This window comes from Dromaius novaehollandiae, chromosome W (assembly GCF_036370855.1).
Source record: "Dromaius novaehollandiae isolate bDroNov1 chromosome W, bDroNov1.hap1, whole genome shotgun sequence".
Lineage (NCBI taxonomy): Eukaryota > Metazoa > Chordata > Aves > Casuariiformes > Dromaiidae > Dromaius > Dromaius novaehollandiae.
In genome coordinates, this window is record NC_088130.1 from 44,647,811 (window position 1) to 44,670,249 (window position 22,439).

The following is a 22,439-nucleotide window of genomic DNA, read 5'->3' on the forward strand; positions in this document are numbered from 1 at the left end:
TTTTCTGTTTTAGTGTGAATATGTTACATTTTTAAGGTATTCCATTTTCATTCTGAATTAAGCAGTAGATGTCCAAAATGAAACATCAATGTAATGTTGGTTTTGTGTGAGACTGTTTTTTTCTATACTATCTATATGTAACTGGGTTCATAAAACCAAATGAGAAAATTCACAGTTGTTGTTTAGCATATTGTCATACTTGCTTTGTATTTAACTAACAATGCTGTCCTAACAGCTATGAAATCATTACTGTGGAAAAGATGATTATTGAACACAAAGGGTACAACTAAGTTAGAGTTTTGGTTGCAGGAAGAGAAATAATAGTTTAAAAACATTCAGATTTATTTTATCCACTCCTCCTGATTTCTCTTCCAGCGATTCATGGAGAATAGCAGCATAACTGCTTGTTACAATGAACTGATTCAAATAGAACATGGGGAAGTGCGGTCTCAGTTCAAATTACGGTACGTAGAAGTGCAAGAAGCTGCAAACATTAGTTGTTTGGTCTACATAATTGTATCAGTTTACTTTCTGCTTCTTCCCAACTATGTATATGTGTGCTTTGCATCTATATGTTAATTAATTACTATACCCTTATTTTCTTGTTCAATCATTTTGTAAAGGACGAAGTCAAACATTATGTTGATTGGTACCCTGAGAAAGCTTAGTTGGTGTGTCTTATACACTAGTGGTTTAGATGATGGTTTTCCTTAATGCAAAATATAGTACATGCCCTTTATTCTAACACTTGCTTCTGCCTTATGTGTCCTGAGGTGTCCGTATTGAATTTGGCAATGTTATAGCAGCCTTTACTAACACAAATCTGGGTGAGATCCTTTAGCAAAAATACTGCAGAATGATGACTTCTGCTCATGCAGTCAAGAAGGGAGCGTTTTAAAAAAATGCTGTCTTGTGCATAAGCTTTATGAACTAAAAATTTACATGACAATAAAACTTCCTAAAGTCATTCTTGATCTCGTATGTCTGAGATTTCATATCTGACAGCTTGTGATGAACACAGTCTGGAGCCAGAGTTTTTAATTTTCTTGCTTGGATAAGACTCATACCAGGATCACTGATTTTTGTCTTAGCAAGAAATTAGAGATAGATGACCTTCATTCCACTATCACTTTTTACTGAATATGACTAATTTTATATTTAATATAGATGCTTATATGTACATGTAAGTGTGTTTGCAGTTCAACTATATGAGGAGACAGCCCTTGAATTTGAGTGTCATACAGATAAGATGCAGTTCTCTAGGTCTCATCATTGATACAGTTCTGTCTGCAACAAACTCTATAATATGACCTAATTTTTAATTTTTTTTTATCACTCAAGTCAGAGGCAAGATAGGGGCCACTAAGGGATTCAGTGTTGCTATTTAAGCAGCAGGCTTTTCTAAGAATGGATCATTTTCAACTGGATCTCAGGGTGACTTCATGTTCAGATGAATGTTTTGATACATAAAGAATGCAATTAAAATAAATTTATAGATAAAAATAGGTTTTGTGCTTACACGGTTATTTAATAGGTATTTTTCAAGGCTCACCAGGAAAATAAAGCAGTTGTGAAATCTTAGAAGTTAATTAGGTGTTATGGTGGTCCTGACTTGCATTACTGTTCAGCCAGCAGTAAGTGCGATGTGAAATATATGACTGCTGAATTAAGTCAGCATGGTTCAAAAGCATTAGTTTATATTTAAGATTAAGCTGTCATACACACAATGCCTGTAGTTTACGTATAGTAGAACAGAATTTGTAAGAAGAGGAATATTATAGTCTAAAAGGAAACTTGTTCAAACTGTTGGATGTAATTTTCAAGATTACTCTTCTCACGAATTTAGCTAATACTACTGTTATAAAACTTTGTTGCCCAACATTGCTCAAAGTCATATTCCTGTCAGAAACTGCAAATTTGTGCAAATGACCTCCTTAATTTCTTACCTGAGGGGATTTGCTGCATTCTTCACTTTGTATTCTCTGTGTAGAAACTTTTTGGCATTTCCACTGTCTATTACTGTTTACCAAAATGTACAAGCATTTAAATTATCCTTTTTTCTTCTTTAAGGTATTAACAGATGTGTCAGTGATCTCTTATTATATGTTTCGTTTTCATTTGTTTCATTTTCTACTAATTGTTGCATCCTCCTCATTCAAACTTCCTGCTGTAACACACAGAATAATTCATTTCAAGAACGGAATGCTAGTGTAGTATCTATCGCTGAGGCGGATAGGTTGTTTCACACAATGCAAAATCACACTGTGGAGCTGGCTTGGATTGCTAGAGCATCCTTTGTAAAATGACAATAGGAGCTCTTTATTGTACGAGCTGAAATACTGCTGTTCCCTTCTGTATGCAATACTTTTTCCTACAAATCTTCATCAGTGTGGTTGGGTGTATATGTCTTTGTGTATGCTATTTGTTTCCGAGTTACCTTCATGATGAACAGAAGTAGCAATACTGGTATTTCTTTAATCCTGAGGCAGAATGCTTCTCTGCTAAGGAATCACTAGTCATCAGTACTTAATTCAAACTCAGCAATGCAGCCTGTGGGTAAGATGTGCCTTTTAGGTACTGATTACATACAAGAATGCTTATTCATGGTTCATTTTATGCTCCCTACAGTGAGACATAGAAGGATATACATAAAAGATAATTAGTTTGTGCTTAGTCCAAATCGAAGATAAAGTACTGGCATCTATCAAAGCAGAAATGTCTGGGATGTTTCTTTTAGTATGTACTATATAACTATATAACTATCGTTTGCTTTCTAATATTAGGAGCCTACATTAATGTTAATCCCATCCTGGGTAGATTATGATTTAAGCAATTTAAATGCTATAGCAAAAAGGTAAGGGTTTTGTTTTCCTGCATTAGCTCAAGGAGAGCCCTGAAAAAATGGGAAATGCAGATCATTTCGGTCCTTATTCAAGATCAGGATGAACAGAAATTAAGTCACTGAATTATTACGTGGAGGCAAGAAAAGTGAAATTTTTGTGACTACCAGAAATTGTTTAAATTTTGTTATATTGCAATTTCTTTGATAGTGCAGATCTATTTACTATATACCTGCTACAGTGATTTTTGTGTTCACTATCTTTAATGATCACAAAACTTTTAATATTCTGATGTAGCAGCACAAAATCATTTGTTATTTTTACTGCAAATTGTTAGTTCCTGCTGTCTAGAGCATGTTTGGAGAAAGAAACCCGCTATTAAGATGATGCAATACTCATGAACAATTTTCAATGTGATCTGCAGTAAAAATACATGAACAACAGGAATGTCTGAAGCTGAATTTCCTGAAAAAAATGATCATAATAGAGGTGGTTACATAGTTTAGTCAAAACAATGTACTAATTTGTGATTCATCTACCGATAAATACAATGTGATAATATATTTATAGTGAGCAAAGTATTTTAACAATAGAACTAATGTGAACCATTTACTAATTTCAGGGCTTGTAATGCAGTGTTTACAGCATTAGACCATTGTCAGGAAGCTGTAGAAATAACCAGTGAAGATCATGTCATTCAGGTAGGGAAAAAAAAGCCAATCATTCCATAATTGAAGCCATAATTCTATAATGTGGAGAGAGGAATCCCAGAGAGATCTTTGCCTAGTAGTTCTTGTTTTATTTTGGTATTTTAGTTTTGTTGCCCTTTAGAAAGCTCTGTGCAATGAATTGGCTTATTTCTGGATGCTGCATGTTAACACTGGCTGAATTTTTAAGACCTTTCCTTTAGTAACTTTATTTAAATGATAATTTCTAGTAAATTAATGTTACTTTTGCTAAAACCAGCATGAAATCCATAACAGAACTAGATAACCTGTACAGTAAGGAGCTTTGTTCTGTTTCTGTGCTTTTTGATAACAGTTTATGTATCTCCTTCTGTTTTTACAAATGTTTCATCACTTGCATGGTATTTTTATGTGAAAAACCTTGAATTGTAGGGATGTATGGCTGTGGCTTTAGGTGTGTATCTTTTAATACTTTGATATTTTTATGAAAGTAAATATCTTTTACCTATGTTCTTTCTAAAGTACTTTTCTGTTTGACAGTATGTTAATCCAGCCTTTGAACGGATGATGGGGTATCATAAGGGAGAGCTTATTGGCAAGGAACTTACAGAACTACCAAAAAGTGATAAAAACCATGCAGATCTTTTAGACACTATCAACACATTTATTAAAAAAGGAAAGGTAAGTAAATTATAAAATAAAGCTGTGCAAAATTTAGGTTTCTACTCTGCTTTATTCGTAATGCTCTAAGGTTAAAAGCACAAGGTGGTACTTTCATGAGTTGCATATATATGACCAGAATTCTGCTCCCCTGATGTCTTAGGACCAGAATGACGCATTCCTCAGACCAGCACCTACAAATTTTTTTAGCTTTTGCTTTTAGGGTCTGATTGAACCTCTCAACCCATGTGTTGGTTAAAGATTAATATAGGGAAGTTTTCTGTGCTTCTGTTTTCGTGAGAGCACGTGGCTCTTTGTTAGTTGGAACATACTGTTTGTCCCTCAGTCATTCTCTCAGGTAGTATCAGCATCCAGACAAGAGGTTTAACAGTTCTGTCATAACTGCAGAACCTTCATTGACTGCTTGCTCAAAGCAACATGTGACATAATCTGCTGTGACCAAAATATATCAGCACCCAGTGCAGTTTCTTTTTCTAACGGATTAGAGTATCTGTGGTGCACTGTGGACTCCCGTGGTGGTGGTAGCAGCCCATCTGAACACGACAGTGAGGCTGTATGTTCCTGACCATATGTCCCCTAGTACATGGAACAGGATCTTTTCCCATCTCCCATCGGTTGCAGAAGTACCTCTAGTCCTTCCCTGCCCCCTTCTGCATCACAAACTGTGGGGCATTCTTCAATCTTTGAGTCACTTTTGGCAATGGCCTGAGCTTTTGGGAGCCATTGCGAGTTTGCAGGTTCGCCTTGGTTCATTAGCAGTACCTGCAGGCCACTTTTGCTTTGCTTCTCATTGCTGTAGGCTGCCCGCCTGCTAGCATGGCCTGCTTAGTGGCCACCTGCTTTCTCTGCACTGGGAGGTAGTGGTCTTAGTCTTTGGCTGTGACAGAGATGAGAGAGCTGATCTTCCATCCAGTTCCCTGCTTCATCCTACTCTGCTGCCAAGTAGTTCCCTCCTTAAAATCTCTCCTCTTTGAGGCAGTAAGGGGAGGGAAGCCTTCTGGTTTGTGTTCCTTCCTTTTCTAATCCATATCTGAGTATAGTCTTGTATTTCTGCATCAGTGGACTGCTTAATGCTGGTGCATATATGGTCCCCAGTTAGTCTTCAGTCCTCTTCATGCTTTCCTGTAGCAGTGGGAATGGAAAGGAAATGAATGGCTGGACAGACAAACAGGCATTTTCATAGTAAAGCAGGATAAAAGATGCCATAAGGAAATGGTTGCTTCTGTTTGCTAGTTTAGAAGGCCTTCAGTATCCAAAGTCATGGGAAAACAGTCATGGAGTGAAACAGATTGCTTGTTACCTGAGGTTCTGTAGGTCAACAGCTTCTGAAATCTAGCTTGTATATCATTAGAGGGACCGATGACTTCAGAGCTGTGTGATGCTCAGCAGAGGTCCATATGTATGGTGCTTAGTGTTTGGATCTACCCCTACCAGAGAGATAGTCTCTGGAACTGTTGTAGGCACCACTGCTTATTGTGGTACCTAGCAAAAATTTTTGTAACCCCTTGAAATAGACGATTCCTAAAGTTCCTTGTAAAAATTGTGAACTCTCTCACAAGAGAAGCATAAGAAACAATTTTACATTGTCCTTAGGTATGTAAATGTCTGTTAAAGATGATACTCTGTATTAATAAATTTTACAGTATTTTAAAAATTAAAACTGTGAAGTAATGTTGTTATTTATGACGCAAAGACTAATAATAAATGAATATTTGACTGAAAGCTACGTGTTCTTAAATGCTGTCTCTGTTGTGTTTATTTGCTTAGGAATGGCAAGGGGTTTACTATGCAAGAAGAAAATCAGGAGACAGTATCCAGCAGCACGTGAAGATAACACCCGTGATTGGTCAAGGAGGGTAACTAACTTGCCCAGAATATAGTTGCTTTCTCGTTTTTAGATTCTTCTCTCTTCTTTTCCCACCTGTGAGTTTGGCATGAACCCCCATGTATGTAGTAGCAGGGTGATGATATAACTACTGACTATAAAGAATATAGGCAGAATGAGTGATGTTCAGAAGGTCATGCTTTTTGCTGATGTTTGTCTGTTTCAGTGTTGTCATATGCCAGCTAAAAGAACTGTGTATAAAATCATAACAATGAATAGTGTCACTACTCCAGATACCAACAAATTGAAGTTTAGGTTCATGTTCCCGTGCCTTATTTATGCAATTATTCTCCATTATCCAAACTGTTACTAAGTCAGTTGGAAGTATCAGCAGTTGGGTGATTCTCTTGTTTGTGTGCGTGCTTCTATGCACTTGCATCTTTACAGTGTATTATATGCATATGGCCAAATTCTACTCCCAGATGTGCAGGTGAATTCCTGCAGGAGGGAAAGAATGAAGTATCCTGGGACAAAAACATAGAACATTGAAGGAGTGCTTGTTGCTTAGTAGTCTGTTTGGTTTTGGTTTTGGTATCTGGTTTCTTAAAGGCATCAAGAACTCTGCTTTAGGAAAATAGCAGTATATCATTTCGTTTCTCTCATAACCATTTGATGCGGTAACGATTATTTCTGTTGCTAGGAAAATAAGACATTTTGTGTCGCTCAAAAGGCTGCGTTGTACCAACGAAAACAACAAACAGGTATTGTCATAAATTTCATCATTTTTACTCTTAGTAAAGTGATATTTTTTGTTTTAGAAATTAGTATCACATCCTCTTGGGAAAATAATGAAATTCTCATTGTCTGAGCAAGCAAGAAAGCTTTTGCATTTGCTTCAAGCTCAGCTTTTTGCTAATGGCTTACTCTTTTTCTGTAGGACTGGTGAGTGGAGGGAAAAAAAGGCTTTTATTCTCTGGAGCATGGATATGACAGTTCGGTCTGTGATATTGTGGAGCAGCATAGACCATAGTTTGGAGGCAGTTAAGAGGCTTTTTTCTAGAGCTACTCTTGCTGCAAGTCTGAACTGCCATACTTATGTCTAATAATGACCAATGCTCAGCTGTCACAAGGTTTGCCGATATGTGGTTCTTGAATAATTTAAGCATGGAGGACTTGAGACATCACATGCTCAACAGAACGTGTGTGTTGTGGAGGAGTGTAATCCAAGCCACCCTCAGCCATGGGAGGAAGTACACCAGCAGTAGCTGTTGACCCTATTGTCTATGGTTCAGGCACATCTTCACCCAAGCAATGGGTCCTGCAGTGAATCTAGTGGTGTGGGGAGCTGTTTGTTGTGATCTTCTCCTTGGCCGCTCCGTTCAAAAGTGTCTCTGCAGAAACTCATTGTATCTCATGTTTTGCCTCAAAAATACTGTGTATGGCCTGTAGAGTCAGGAAGTTTGGACTTCTCTGAGCAAAGGGGAGAAATCCATTTTTAGCCTGTAGTCTGTAGGAATGAGAGACAGAAAGTAAGGAGCATAGGAAGTAGCTGGCAACATTTTAGACTAAGCATGTGCTTGAGAAACATCATACATTTCCATGTATCTTGTTTTACCTAGCATTTTAAATATGCTTTTATCCATGATGTGGATAAGGACATCTGTGCTTAGAATGTATTTAGGTGGTTGCATCTATCTTTAGGTGCCCCTTCTTCAGTATAAAAATCCTATCCATATTAATACATCATTGGAAAACTTCTACTATTGGAAGAAGTTAATAGGTGGTGTTCTGCAAAATTTGAATCTGTTAGTTGAAACCATACCCCTTGCACAAACTTTTGTAGGGGCAGACAGTAACAAATCAAGGGAGACAGCTGCACAACTTTCAAGAGAAATTTGAAGCTCTGTCACTGAAAGAGAGAGGTCAAAATACATTAAACTGACCTCAGCCTTGGACTAAAAACATACCTTGGTGGTAAAGTATCATTTACAGTAGCAGGTTGTTAAATATGCTCAGCCTAGCGCCTGGGAGATTTTTGAAACAGAAGAAGTGCTAAAGTTGTATGTATTTCTCTTTACTTCATTAATAAAACATCATCTTTTATTTTGCTCTGTTTACAGCTGCTCTGAGGTTGATCTGACAGTGAGATATTATTTGATAAGGTTTTTTTTCTATAATACACACCCAGCTGAAAGACTGGTACAGGGAAGTGTAGATGTGATACTGTTAATGCAAGATAGGCAGTACAAAACAATTACAAACTTGCAGCCATATGCAAAAAGCAGTGGTAGGAATATAGATAAAAGTTCCTCTGTTTTCTATTTTTCATCTTCTAGTTCATTGATCTGCCAAAGCAAGTAAGCTTAACATTTTACTTAGGAAATTGAGTATAAGACCAGATTCATATTCTCTATATTACTAGCCCCCATCCATTCATGGTTTTTAGTATTGGTCCATGAATGGTTATTGGTAAATAAAGCTCTGATGGAATGAGTTTATAGGCAGGCCTGAGAAGCCTTACACATCTGGAGAGCCCAGGGACTATAACCTTTAAAGGGTTTTGAACTCTTAGAGATCTGTGTAGGGATCTACCACAAAGATTAAAGATCATAGCCTAACAGAAAGCATAATCTGTGGAGATTTAAGGCCGATAGGGGAAAAATCAAGGTAAATCCAACAGAACTAGGTAATTATTCTCTTCCACTTTTCTGGTGGAAGTCTCTCCTGCTTGTAGTAGGGAATCAAGTGCTCTGTTGCTGCAAAGAGAGTTCTAACAGTGTCTTGGGGGTTTGTTTTGTTTTGTTTTTTAATTTTAGATAGGGTGGTGGTAGTGATGTATAGTAATACCTATATTATATTCATAATACTTAAAATTATTTTTTTAGCAGTGATACTTTGATGAAATTAATTCTGTTCAACCTTTAGACTCTGCAGTTTTGCACCCTCTGGTGGCAAAGAGTGGTTCAACCAAAGAGAAAGTGCAACTCTTAACAGACTGCTCCAAGCTCAAACTAAATTTTGCATGAAGACCTCTGCAGCAGTTAGTGAGGCAGACTGAAAATCCAGAAAAAGCTTGAAGAAAAAGGAAAATTATTGCCAGTTATTGAATTAATATTAATATAATGGCTCTGGGGATTTTAAATTTTAAATAAAATTTAATTCAGTCATTTTTATGGTACCCCTTATGTTTGTAATTTTCAGTATGCTGCATTTTCCAATGTAGTGCACCATCCTCTTGGAAAAGTTGTCAGGGAAAGGAAAAGGTATGTCTGGAGTTGCATAGGCTTTCGGCATTCATGATATGGAGAGGAATGTTTTTTAGGGATTGAGAGATTAGACAGTTGATAGCACTCTGTCTTCAGTGAGAGACAGTTGAGATAATAAGACCATAGGTGTAGCTTTTGCTGAGATGGAGCCATTTTCTCTTTCCCCTGCTCCTAATGCAGTGGAGACGTGCTGCACTGGAGTAAAATGAGACTTTATCAAAGGATAAAACAAATCAAAGTAGCAAATGTAGGCAGGCCCATTGCCGACACTTCTGTTGTTTGGTTTCAGAGTTAGTAACCTATCCCATCTATTCATTTAGACCCCTCAGAAGTCATTCTCAGGCTCTGCTGGAAGGCAGTCCCTTGCTTTCATCCTGAAAAAGGAAAATAATACAGCAGCTGTGTAAATTGATAATGTGCCTGCAGGCACTGCAGATTGCTTAGAGTGTGACAGGGTGCCGCTTGACTTTTCCTCAAGGTGGAGCTTGAATAGGCCTAGTAGCTTGGGCTTGACTTGGCTTCCTTTCAGATGAGGGGACACACGCAGGCATTGAGAGGTCAGCATTTGAGTTACAGCTTCTGGTGGCCAGGAGGCCTCAGTTAGCCTGCTAGGAGCATCCATAACACATAGTGCCAAGCTTCTGCATCTTGCAGAGCCATTTTATCCTATCCAGGTTGTGGTGTGGGTGCAGTTTGTGAAGCTTTCAGGCTGCCGTTCCCTTCTTCTCTTTTCTCTGATGGATTAACACCTCATGAGGTAAACACTGAGACTGGCCTAAATTCTTTCTTTTCCAACACTGTAATAAATAGTCAATGCTTGGGTTCGCTGAGATTCATGCTTTATGTAGGACATCTGCCTGGCTCATGATCCCACAGCACAGTGCTGTCAATTCACATATTTTTGCTGCAGCATGATGGCTTCCATGACCTTACGTGCCAGACATGGTGCTCACCAGTCAGCTGCCTCTGCCAGGCAGGTGCGAGCCTGTGGCTCTGGGCAGCAGCTGGGCAGCGAGTACCTGCTGAGGGAGCCTGGCCCCTCGAAGCCCGCTGCGAGAACGCCCCTTCTGGCTTTCGCCTTGTGCTGTGGCCCTCTGTCGCATGACCTTATGCAGTGGTGGGGGAGCAGTCTCTTCATATCGATGCACTGAACAAAGCCTGTTTACTGATAAAGTTAAGAGGGCTAAACATGCCCAAAGAGTAACATGGAAGAAGGGGAGGCAGTATGTTTCCAAAATACCTAACTCAGAAGGGTAGCTGATGGTGATAGGTTTGTTGTCTTGCACACACTCTTCTCTGGGAATGCTTGATCAGCCTCCACAGTCCATTTGTGGTCATACCAGGTGATTTGCTCTGAAAAATACCATCAGAAATTTGAGTGAGTTGGTTCCAGTATCAGCTCCTTCTCATGTAAAGCTGGGATAACTCCACTGGACAACTCCACAGTCGTCATGACACTATTGTGTAATGAACTGTATACAGGTCTGTGGTCTTTATTGCCAAGAGAGTTGAAGATGAAATGGGACTTCATTTGTAAAATAAGTCAATTGTTGCATTTAATCACATTTTAAAGAGAGAGTGTTTTGCGATAAAACGCATAATTTTTTTTCTCTAGCCATACAGACATCTTTAGCAGTGAAGCAAAATAGTGCTACATTTAACACTTAAATATTTCTTTTTTTGCAAAACAAAAGCTATAAAAAACTCTTTTGTGGCAAATACAGTATTTGTGTTGCTTTTTTCCTGTCTATAGTTAAACTTACATCCAGCTTTTGTTGAGATTTTTTTAAAATTTTTCTTCTCAAAACAGTTTTTGGGGAAAATTAAGCCCTTAAGGCAGTTGTGTATTTAATTAAATCCTAAAACCATGCCTAAGTATTTGCAGCAGCAGAACTTTGCTCTGCGCTAAAAATTACTAGGTTTCTCTTCAAGCCAAAGATAATTCTTTATGGAAGGATTAGAGGAAATCAATGACTGTATTTAGTTACAGGGCAGTAAAAACTGCCATGATTCGAATTTTGATCCAAATGCCTTGTGTTTCACTGTGTCAACATAATTCTAAATGTCTTGGTCTCAGCATTCAGGCACTGTATGTAGACATACAGGCATCCTTATATTATTATACATTGTTTCACATGAAATACTGTAGGCATGTTCTTTGTCACTACTGACAGTCTCCATAAGGGATATCACAGTACACTTAGAAATCACTGTGTAGGAACCTTTGTGGATTTCTGTGCCAGATTTATTGCATACAAAAATTAAGCATGTTAGATTTATGCATGGAAAATAATACATCTGAGAATGTAGTAAGTGTTCCTACCGTGAAGATTTATGAATGGGAATTGGCTTTTCATGTGACTAGTCCCATGTGCTGAAGCCTAGGTAATGATTAATGCTGCCTTTGTGAACTGGGACCTGGCAGGATCGAGTCCAGTGTTTGCACATTCATAAATTTATAGCAGAGGTGATGTTTCTCCTTTTAAGAACATGCCAGTTCAAGTTTAACTGTGTAACTGCCCTTGTAGCTTACCTTATGTGGCTTTTTCAGGTCATGCCTACTGAAGGGGTAAGAGAAGTATTCAGAACTGGAATGCAGTTTGTTTCGTTTTTTTTAGTGGGACACTTTAGAGGAATGAGTCAAGGTTTTCTGTCTGTCATACAATAAAGAGAGAGAGAGTTCTCCAAGGGCTCTGAGAGAAGCTCCAATCTGGGACCAGAGCGAGCAGTTCAGATGCCTTGTGTCAGTGTACCATATGTGATAAGCTTCCTCAATCTTACTCTGTTTGAGCTAGATGATTTATTTCAGAGTTCCTGCAATCCCCTCTGTTTATGTGATTACAAGAAAGGTGTTTTAAGCTTTTAAAATTAGTTTTCTGTAGGAGAGTAGCTCCTTACCCTCCCCCAAACAAGATTTGTATGGAATGTGAGTGCAGGATTTCCCCTTCCTTTTTTTTTTTTTTCTTTTTAATCATGTTAAAAGTTTCCCTCTCATGAATTTTGTTTTTTGTCTTTCCGTTCTCTTCTCTTTTGTTTTTGTCCTCTTCTCCTCCTTCCCCAAGTAGTAAAAAGGAAAAGAGATGGGAGGAGTGGAAAAATGACGTAAAAGAGAATTTGCATAATTCCTTTCTTTCCTTAATAATCCTCATTAGAACCCTGCAGCATGCGGTGTCATATGCAGAGCACTAAGAGATAAGTGCAGCCTTGCAGTACTCTCCCTTTTAGTTCACAAGTTGCAATCATGACTTCATGCTTCCGTGCAACCTAGTGCTTTGCTATAGGCATGTGATGGATTTGGTCAAAGGAGCTAACAACTATCATAGATTAGGTGACTGTACTGGATTCCTAAATTTCATGTTTAATGTAGACTGCATGAAGATTGTTGAAGTGCAGTGCCAATACAGAAGTGTATTCATCTGAAGTAAATGGTGTGTATACCTTCTCTAGCAACTATAGTAAAAAAAAAAAAAAAAAAAAAAAAAAAAAAAAAAAGTAATATCTTAGTCCTCTTTGGTGGCTTTATTAGCTATACCTAATTAGCACATGAGGAACTGAAAGTTCTGTTCAGTTTTCCTGTTTGCACAGAAATACTTTTTGTAACCACGTAACAAAGGAATGGGGTGAGGCCATTAACAGATATTGAAACTGTCACATATTGGACAGAATGTGCTTTTGTTTCTGAGCAGGCTGGAAACACAGAGAAGCATTTAACCTGTGTTATTGGGGACCAAGCAATAGGTGTCAACTTCAAGGTGCTGGAAATCTCTTACCTAAATTCTATGAAATATTGAAATATCTATTTGTGGAGCTACCCAAGATGTTTCAGAAGAACAAAAAAAAAAAAAGAAAAGATTTTTTTTAATTGAACTTTTTCATTCATGGGGATGATTAAAAATCAGAATTAAAGAAAATCCCTCAGTTCTGATGGATTACACCTATCCTTCAGTTGCTGGAGAGTTTTTCTGTTTTATGAAAACTGTCCAGTTTATCACAGATCCATGAGAGGATGTTTGCAAAATTGGCTTAAATAGGCTAAGACAATGGTTTTAGAATTACTGTATAAAGGACAAGAATGAATAAAATCTTAGAATCTTTTTTCTTTTGCATTTTATTCCTCGAATCTTTCAGGTTTATTTGAGATTCGTCCTTATAACATTATTGAAAATGAATGTCATTTCTCCTACAGACACAGGCATTAGACGGGAACTTAGTACATAAAAGCACTATTGTATTTGTGATTTCCTGCATTGTATGTCTGTTTACTTTCATATTAGTTCTCTACATCTAATTACACCTAAAGAACAGTCTTTGCCAATCTTTTTAAATAATGGAACAGAAAATGTTGGATAAGGATGGTGTTGAATTTTGCCCTTTTAAAATCTTTTTGTATTCTTTTTCCTTACAAATGTTTATTTTTTACTCTTGATGGCATCTTCAGCTCTACAAGAGCCATCGTGATGAGAAGTATACAGGAGACAATTCTCAGTCAGGTCAGAATATTATCATTTACCTTCACGTACTTACATGCTTGAAACAGTGGCCAGGTTCTCTGTTGGTATGAAATGTCTGTTCACTGTCGAGTCAAGTCTGTGGTCAAAAAAGATGGCCTATGACTGATGCCAGCCGCTCTAATGATGCACCATGAATTGGGTTTGTAAAATTAATATTTCAATCTACTGTGCAGAGCTCTTGCCCAGCATTCAGAGTTAAGATGCATTGCTCTCAGTTGTATGAAAATGCTGTGTCTTTTCCCACAGCTGGTGTGACTTGGTATCCCTTACTGCTTGAAATAAATGTGGAACTGCACTGATTCATGCCAGCAGAAGATCTGCCATAGCGTTTCCAAGTTTAGGACATGTCAGCAGGTCCTATTAGTCTGGGCTCAGCGTGGGTCTAAGATAGCGGTGTAGTATCCAGGCTACAGCTAGCTCATGTCCAGTCAGCACTGAGCATGATGGAGTTGTTGCTGTGTGTCTGCACCACCCTCTGTATCCAAGGCAGGTTTGCTTATTTGCAGACAGCACATTTGAACTCTCAGTCAAAAGCTATCTGCAGAAGTTACTAAACGTTTTGAATATAAGGGGATAATCACTTTCTCCAATGTTGGGTACTGTTTGGAATAACACTTTTCTTGAGGAGGGAGGTATAAAAGGCCATTTTTAAGCTTTGAATAGTCTTCTATTGATCTAAGCTAGAGGCATCATTGCTGCCTTCCTCTGAGTGAATAGTTTCTCATGTCTGTTACCCTCTAGCACCTGAAGCCCTTCCCACTGAAACAGTGGGCATGTTGCTGCACATTGTCAACCAGCTTCCAGTTTTCACATGGAAGAACATAACAGATCAAAGAGTGTGGGAAGTGACCACTTGACATGCCCTGCTTTTTAAATTAAGTAGCATAAGAGTATGTAGAAGCACTGGAGAGCTTAGTGGTGCAAAAGTATAGTGGAGGTCAGGGGAGAGACAATATATGCAATTTGCTGTTCTCACTGCCGTCATTGCCATTAGAACTGATCCATGCTGTGTTGAACTGTTTGCTTGCTCCTGTGCTCCTGTAATAAGTGCTATTTTTCTTTCTCGCTGTTTCTTACCTGGTTGTGGAGTCTGCAGACAGGGGAAGGTGGGAACGCCTATGAATCAAGTTGCAGAACGCTGGAATAGAATTGTTATTAGTTTACTGATATCTTTTACAGATTACGTGGGGCATTTAGATTCACTCATTATTGTGACAGATTTCAGCAAGACCAGGAAGCCACGTTACTTGAAGTCATGTTGATGACTATGGTACACTGAAAACAGGCAACTTTATCTCATTAAAGTCACCTGGCTGTGGTATTGGCTATGCTGCAAGAATAAATGCCTGGAACCATCTAAAGGCATATGCCAGTATGTGATGAGGGTAGTACGGTGATCCACGGGCATCCTGCTGTTTGTGATGGTGTGTTTCATGACACATCAGGATGAGGAGACATTTCCCTCACTGGGAGAAGGATAAATTTTTACATAAGTTTTTAAGAGAAATCTACAAGTAAAACTGTAGCCTGGCATAGAGTAGCTTTTATGCACCTGTGTCTCTCTAGGTGGCACTAGCAAAGCTTCCAACTCGCTAGCTGGTATTTAACACATAAGGAGTATCTTGTCTGCTACCGCCCTGCGGCTGTGTTTATGTGCAAGAGTTTGCTCTCCCTGAAGTAGGTTATGTTAAACTCTTGTGTATGTTAACACAGGAGAGGGTTTTAAAAGAGGAGAGCTATCAAATAAATGAACAAAATAATAAAATAATTTAGCATGCATTAGCTATGCCTAGCTCTTGGGTGAGTAAATCTATGTGGTAGTTGCAAAAAGCACCAAAAGTACAACAGAGGAGAATGTTTTCAGTTTCTCCAGTATGGTCTAAAGCAAAACAAAAAGACCCAAACTAACTTGTAAATTTTTACTAAAGAAAGTAACTCTTAACACAGAAACTATATTTCAGTCATTTTTAAGATCGATATATTTTTAATTCTGGAGCATTGGATGAAATTTAATTTTGTTAAAGGCATGCCACATAAATTCTGTCTTGTAACATGGATATGTAGCTCTATCCTTATGTTGAGAATATCAATTTTATGATATTTCTGACTCTTCACACAATACTTCTCTCTTTTTGAAAGCTTTCTATGGTCTCTGATCTTTGAGTGACATTTCAGATAGTCTGGGAATAGGCACTTTAGAGACCCTTGCAAAGAGATGCATAGATATCTGGGATTGTTGTTTTTATAAACATAAGGGAGTGTGCAGACTGTAAGGTTTTAGAGAAAATTGAAGTTTATTTATTGAGAATCTGTCCAGGCATTTATATGAGTAAGTTTCGTCTGGCTTTTGCATTTGTCTGGATGTGATGATTTCTCTTTTTTCACCAAATGGCAGTTTCAAGAATGACAGCTTGGTGTGCAGTTAATTTTGGCAGTGACTAAATAGATTATAAATAGTCCTTGTCATTGTGTTGGATTTTTCTTAAACTCATAGTACAAATAATTATTGAAATGAAAAACAAAAGCTGTCTGAGTATGAAGAGGCTGGAATAGTTTTTGTACGTGGGCTGGAAGTGTATAGACCAAGGTGGGATTTTTCTCACTTAGCCAAATTTCTAGGCAGCTAAAGGTACATAATCCTGAAAATTTAGACTTGTTCAGTGGTTAGTGCAGAGCAAAAGGAACTTGCAGGAGGGATTCAACACACCTACCTTAGACATCTCTCCTGATGCAGACTGAACTGTTCTGTGGTTGTGCCCCAGCCTGCCCCCATTAATTTAGAGGCATCTTTGACAACTACCTTAGACAAAGACAATCTGAAAGACTGCTGCTTTTAGGCAGCTAATGTTAGGTGAAGTGAGTCTGCTGTTCAGTAAATTGCCTTGCTTTTCCTGAGAAGCAACTTCCCAGGTGACTTCAGACAAGTTGCTGTAAGTTGATAGATACTTAGTTTATATCTCAGTCCCTTGTTCTGAATTGTAGGCATTACAATATTTCCCTTCCTTATGTGACATTGTTGAGATCATTTAATCTTTGTAATTTTTAAGATGGAGGAGGCTGTAGAGGTATCTGTTACAGACACACTTTTAAAGCTTTTGTTTTGTGTTTTCAGAATCCCATTCCTTCAGATGCAAGAACAGAAGGAAAGACTCGACTGATGTTAAGTCAATAACATCTCAAAGTAGTGATGGTAAGAAAATAGAAACTTATCAAAAGGAAGGTTAGAAATAAAGATTGTAATTGCCCTAGGTAATAGAAATACAGAATGAAAGAGGAGCCAGACAGATTCACAGCTGATTAAGCAGAGATTTCTCTAGTTTCTTGTAACTTCTTAAAAATCTCTTTATTCTGAATTGTAAATCATTGCCCCATCATGAACATCCATGTCACTATAAGATACATGGCAGCACATAGTGCCTTTACAGAGAGGAGTGGCTTGCTGCAGCAGAGAGGTTGTGTGTGTGTGTGTATGTATGTGCGTTTTAAAGAGCGTACGGTGAAGCACCAGTTCCACCTGCCTTGGAAAACTGCAGGTTGTGCTCCGTAAATAGTGTTTTGACTTCATTAGACAGTGGGACATGAAGGGATCTATTGCTCCTGGTTGCTTGAGAACAGCACTTCTGCTTCTGATCCCATTTGTGGCTGCCAGGTTGGGATGGTGGTGGCAGAGATTTCTTTTTGCCGCGGTATATAGTGAGAGAAGGACAGCTTATAGGGAGCAGTAACGGGTTTCATTAGAGCTGCTGCCATCACTGGGGTGAGATGGGCACACACTTTCACAGGAGAAGCCATGGCATGCAGAGGTCCATTTGCAAACAAATGGAGAGCGGCAGGTGTTGGGCATGAAGGAGCACAGCTGGAGTGAAGGATGGATAGAAAAACTGACAGTGGAAGTGAGAGGTGGCTGCAAAGGAGATAGGTACCACTGTGAGAAATGAAACAGTAAAGCGAGAAGTGGCAGAAGGGGAGATATGGGAGAAGCAGGAGATGAGCCTGGATTCTGTCATGCTGTTCCCTGATGACAGTGTTTGGCACACTCTAAATGGCATCACATGATTTACACTCTGCAGCATGTAAACAGTGTTCTCTTTAATGGCAGCCCCAAGTTTGCAGACCCGTCGGTACTCTTCCATGGCAAGGATCCACTCAATGACAATAGAAGCTCCTATCACAAAGGTGAGTCCTGAGCATTGCTTTCTCCACAAACTCGGAGTTTAGACTTGCTCTTATAGGGAAATGCGTTATTAATGGCAGTATTTACAGCCAAGGGATTATATATACTGCACCTTGTGTCTTACAGAATAATTAAAATCAATCCTATTATTCTTTTTTTCTTCCTACTTTCTGCATCTCTTTCCTAGTCATAGTCATGAAGAAGAAGGGTGGCCTTCCTATGTTTGTTCAGCTACACTGCTTGTGGCAGGAAGAGCACCCTACTCTGTTGGGCTGTGCATGTGCAGGAGGACATGTGCTTCCAACAGTCTCTGCTGTTACCTACGCCACATTCTGTCACCCACTTTCCTGTACTTGTTCTTCTCCACGTTTTACCCAAATTCTGCCACAAACCAGGGTGCCTGCCATCTCCCATCCTCAAGTCCTATTTTCCTTTCTCCCTATCTTCTCATCACCAAGCCCTTTGCCTCCAAGCACCAACTTGCCTGATACAGCAGCTGTTTCCTTTCCTTTTCTTTCACTCTCAGGATCTTTGCATACCTGCAGGGAGGTCTGTAGTACCCCAGCAGCAGCTTCTGGTTGCTGGAGAGGACACTGGGGCTTTATTCCTCTCAGTCCTAGCTATGCCAGGAACGGTCCTTAGTGCTGATGTGTCAGTGCTGCTTTTCCAGGTTGCAGCTGAGATGTATTGTGGAAGGCAGAGAAGAGCCATCCTCTTCTCTCTCAACCACAGCCCAGCTGTTGCTGCTCTCTGCCCTTCCTTTCCATATTGAATAAATTAAGCCTTTACATCCAATATCCAGATATCTGAATCCTGTCCAGCAGTCCTTTTATTCTCTAGGGATTGCTTGATTGGGTCTGAGCAGCCCTGTCTATGTTGAAGGACTGTGACATGGCCAGGTGTTGGTCTGTCCATCTGGGACTACTTAAGATATTTCACACCCTCTCTTCTGCTGCCCCTTTATAAGAGTTTGCCAGTTACAAACAGTAGCTGGGTAGCTGGGAATCAAAGCACAAATTTACATTTTCATGGTTATACTCAGAGGTTTGAGGGGAATTACATAGGACTTGCTAAGTGGGAAGTAGCATAACATAAAGATTTTGCCAACAGTAAGATTTTGTAAGAAGAAAAGAAAAATGTGGCATTCACTCTTCCTCACCCACTTCCCTAATCTGCTTTTAGGTTATTAATATAATTAATGCTGCCCAGGAAAACAGCCCCATCACAGTAGCAGAGGCCTTGGACAGAGTTCTGGAAATCTTGCGGACAACAGAACTTTACTCCCCTCAGCTAGGTACCAAAGATGAAGATCCTCACACAAGTGATCTTGTTGGAGGTCTGATGACTGTAAGTAAAATGAGTAAAGATGAAGTCACTGCTACTAGTGTCCTGCATCACTGTTCAGTGATCTTCTGGGCTAAAAGTTTACAAGCAATGGGAGGGAGAGGTTGCAATTCATCACAATTTCACTACTTAGTATTTTGGTGCCTCTATCAACAGTAAGCACGAAGATGTAGTAAGGTATATTATGGCCATGTCTTAGTCCACTGGATGCTTTCATCCTCATGTATAAGGGAACACGGATACCACTAGAAACTATATCATCTAATCTGCTTTGTCTCGAGGAGATGCTTTTTAGAAGCCCTAGGAGCTTAGATGCTGCATTAGAAGGATTGCTCTACATCTGCTGTACCCAACAGTTAGGTGAGATCAGTAAAACTGAGTTTTACTTTCATCAGGTTCTAACTTTAGTTTCCTAACAGTAGCAACACTGCCTTACAGAGAGAGACTGCTTAGATTTCATCATAGGTTACCTTGTTTTTTGATGAATACTGAGCTGATCCTTGCCAAAATAATATAAAGAAAATGAAAAATAAATTGTATTAGTTAATGTGAATGATGAAGTCCTGCCAATAAATACCAATAAAAGGAGCAAGGAGCACAGTACACTGTACAGTACATTGTAGACTGTATCAGATCTCTTTTCTGGAGTCCAGTTAAAAGCAGTTATCACTTCTGTCTAACTTGCCAAATCAGAGAAGGTGGAGCTGGAAGTTCCAACCTTCTTGTTGGGTCCTTCTGTATGTGTAGTGGAAGACCTCAAAACAAAGATGGTGCATATGATGCTACAATAGGAGTAATGTTGTCAATACCCAGTGCCTAAAGAGAAAATGCATGTCGTGTTTTTAGAATTAATCATGCATGTGTACTATGTGTGTCTAAAACTTACATCTTTGCTTATTTCAGGATGGCTTGAGAAGACTGTCAGGAAATGAGTATGTGTTTTCTAAGAGTAAGCTGCCATTTTAAACTTCCCTTTATCACTGTTACTTCATTTGTAGATGATAATGATGTAGAGATCCGTGCAAATTTGCAGAGTGGTATAAGTCTTTGGAAATGGCTGTCTAAGTGACTGTAGAACAAGTGCTGGACTATGTCTATTTCAGAGTTGAAGCAGGTTAAAATAATTAAAATAACACATTTTAAATGCAGAGAATCAAACTAAAAAATAACTGAATTCTCACTCAAAGAGATGATCACCAGTTTGTTTGTTCTTTTTGGTATACATCCAAATAACATATAGTAATATAAACCATAGATACTATAGGCTTTTACAGACCTTTTCCAACTAGATTTTGTCTTGAAAAAAGACTTGTTTTCTAAATTGAATTCTACATGTAGAGTAAAATCCAGAAGTGTTGTAATTAGCATTCCATTTCAACAGATGTGAACCTGAGCCATAGTCACCTTTCAGTGCCAGTTACCATCAATGATGTTCCACCTTGTATCGCACAGCTCCTGGATAATGAAGAAAGCTGGGACTTCAATATTTTTGAATTAGAGGCTGTTACAAATAAAAGGTACTGGACCCCTTTCCCTGGGTGCCTGTAATAAAGTTGTCGAGGTGCTGTGGCAGAAAGTGCTTTGCTCTGGAAGAACTGAAGCAAGATATAGCAGATCTGTGAGAGCAATCTTCCTTTTTTCTGTGCGTGTGTGTGTTGATGTCACTTGTCCTGTTCAGCAAGGCAGGCACACACTGTGGTCAGGATGCATGCACAGGCAGTGAAGAACCCCATGCAGACTCTTGTCTTTCCTGACAGCAGCTACAGCCCTTCAGGATTGTTTCCTGTTCAGTTTTTAGCTTGTCTGTACCCCATCTACTCTATCCAGGTGACATTGTTTGGCATGGACTGGTGGTGTTACATTCTGGATGTCCCATAGGTGCCCCTTTTTCTGCTGCCGCACAAATGGTCTTGCTGGAAAAAGCAAGCCGCTCGCTTCATATCCCATGATTTAAGCAGCTCTGAGGCAGCTATGGCTTTTGATTATGGCTTGGAAGATTGGGATGGGGGACAAACCAGTTAAAAGGCAAAGAGAGCCTGAGATTTTTAAGACTGTAATGAAAGGAGGCACCAATATATTTGGTCTCCTACAGATGATAAAAATAAACATGTCATCCAGAGAGAGAAGTGATGCTGATTCCAAGATGCAAGGAACTGGGGAAACTAACAGCTCTCTGGTATTCTGTTGCAGAGGTTAATCACCTTGTCTGTTTAAAGAAAATGCCCATTTTATGAATTTGCATTTGTCTGGTTTTCATTTGCAGATGTTGGTTTTTGGTTATTGCTCTTCTCAGCTCAGGAGCTCTGTAGGGTATCTTTCAGGAACAAAAAATGTGACAGATACGTGGGACTCTGCCACAGGCAAGACTGTAAATAAATGACAACCTGTAGTGGATCTGGGTTTAAGAGCTACTGCGATAAGAGCTTTTGCCGCACTTGCTTATTTCATGCACTTGCTCCCCTCCACCAGCATTACCCAGCTTCCCTCCCCAGCAGGGAGATCACTCTTGGCATGGGAAAGTCGGGCAGAAAGTTGAGCCTGTTTGTGCTGTGCAGCTGCTCGCAGTTGCCAGTCTCAGGCCTCGCTGGCCAAGATGCCTGGGCATCCCCAGCATTCACCTCCACACAGCTCTCAGATCCACGGGATCTTCCCCCACTCCCAGGATCTTCCCTCCAGCCAGCAGCTTCAGCTGCTTCTTTCTAGGCCCCCTTCTTCTTTCCAAGACCCCTTCTGTTTGGACACCTTCTTTTTCAGCACCAGCCCTTTCCAGAACCCCAAGCCCCTGGTTTTCCCAATGTACATAGCTTGTATGGAGAAGGACGATGCGCAATCAGCCTGCTAAGGGGTGCTTCTGTCTCATGTCTCTTTATGAACTGGAGGATTCCGGAAGTGCCACTTTGGTTGAGTCCAGCTTGTACCAGTTGTAGCTAACAAGTAGCTTCTGCTTGAGAGTTCAAAAGTTCAGCTTCAGAGGTTAACCCTTACACATGTGCGCATGCACGCACGCGCACGCGTACACACACACACACACACGCGCACACACCTGCTCCTGTTAGTATTCCCAGTGCAAACTTCTTTCTGTCTATGACAGACTTCTGTCTCATTTCTAGAA

General features: G+C 39.4%; 1 protein-coding gene across 9 annotated transcripts in view; it reads left to right on the forward strand.

Annotated features, from left to right (window-relative positions):
• The window catches only part of LOC112987044 (high affinity cAMP-specific and IBMX-insensitive 3',5'-cyclic phosphodiesterase 8B), a 93,162-nt gene that overhangs the window by 60,508 nt on the left and 10,215 nt on the right, over positions 1-22,439 (forward strand). For all 9 annotated transcript variants that reach the window (XM_026106713.2, XM_026106710.2, XM_026106711.2 and 6 more), the window contains 11 exons: positions 376-464; positions 3,463-3,541; positions 4,067-4,207; positions 5,975-6,063; positions 6,733-6,793; positions 13,737-13,788; positions 16,922-16,999; positions 17,909-17,985; positions 19,166-19,330; positions 20,231-20,276; positions 20,709-20,844. In XM_026106713.2, coding sequence (XP_025962498.2) covers positions 376-464; positions 3,463-3,541; positions 4,067-4,207; positions 5,975-6,063; positions 6,733-6,793; positions 13,737-13,788; positions 16,922-16,999; positions 17,909-17,985; positions 19,166-19,330; positions 20,231-20,276; positions 20,709-20,844 — 1,013 coding nt within the window. The remainder of the gene's footprint in view (positions 1-375; positions 465-3,462; positions 3,542-4,066; positions 4,208-5,974; positions 6,064-6,732; positions 6,794-13,736; positions 13,789-16,921; positions 17,000-17,908; positions 17,986-19,165; positions 19,331-20,230; positions 20,277-20,708; positions 20,845-22,439) is intronic.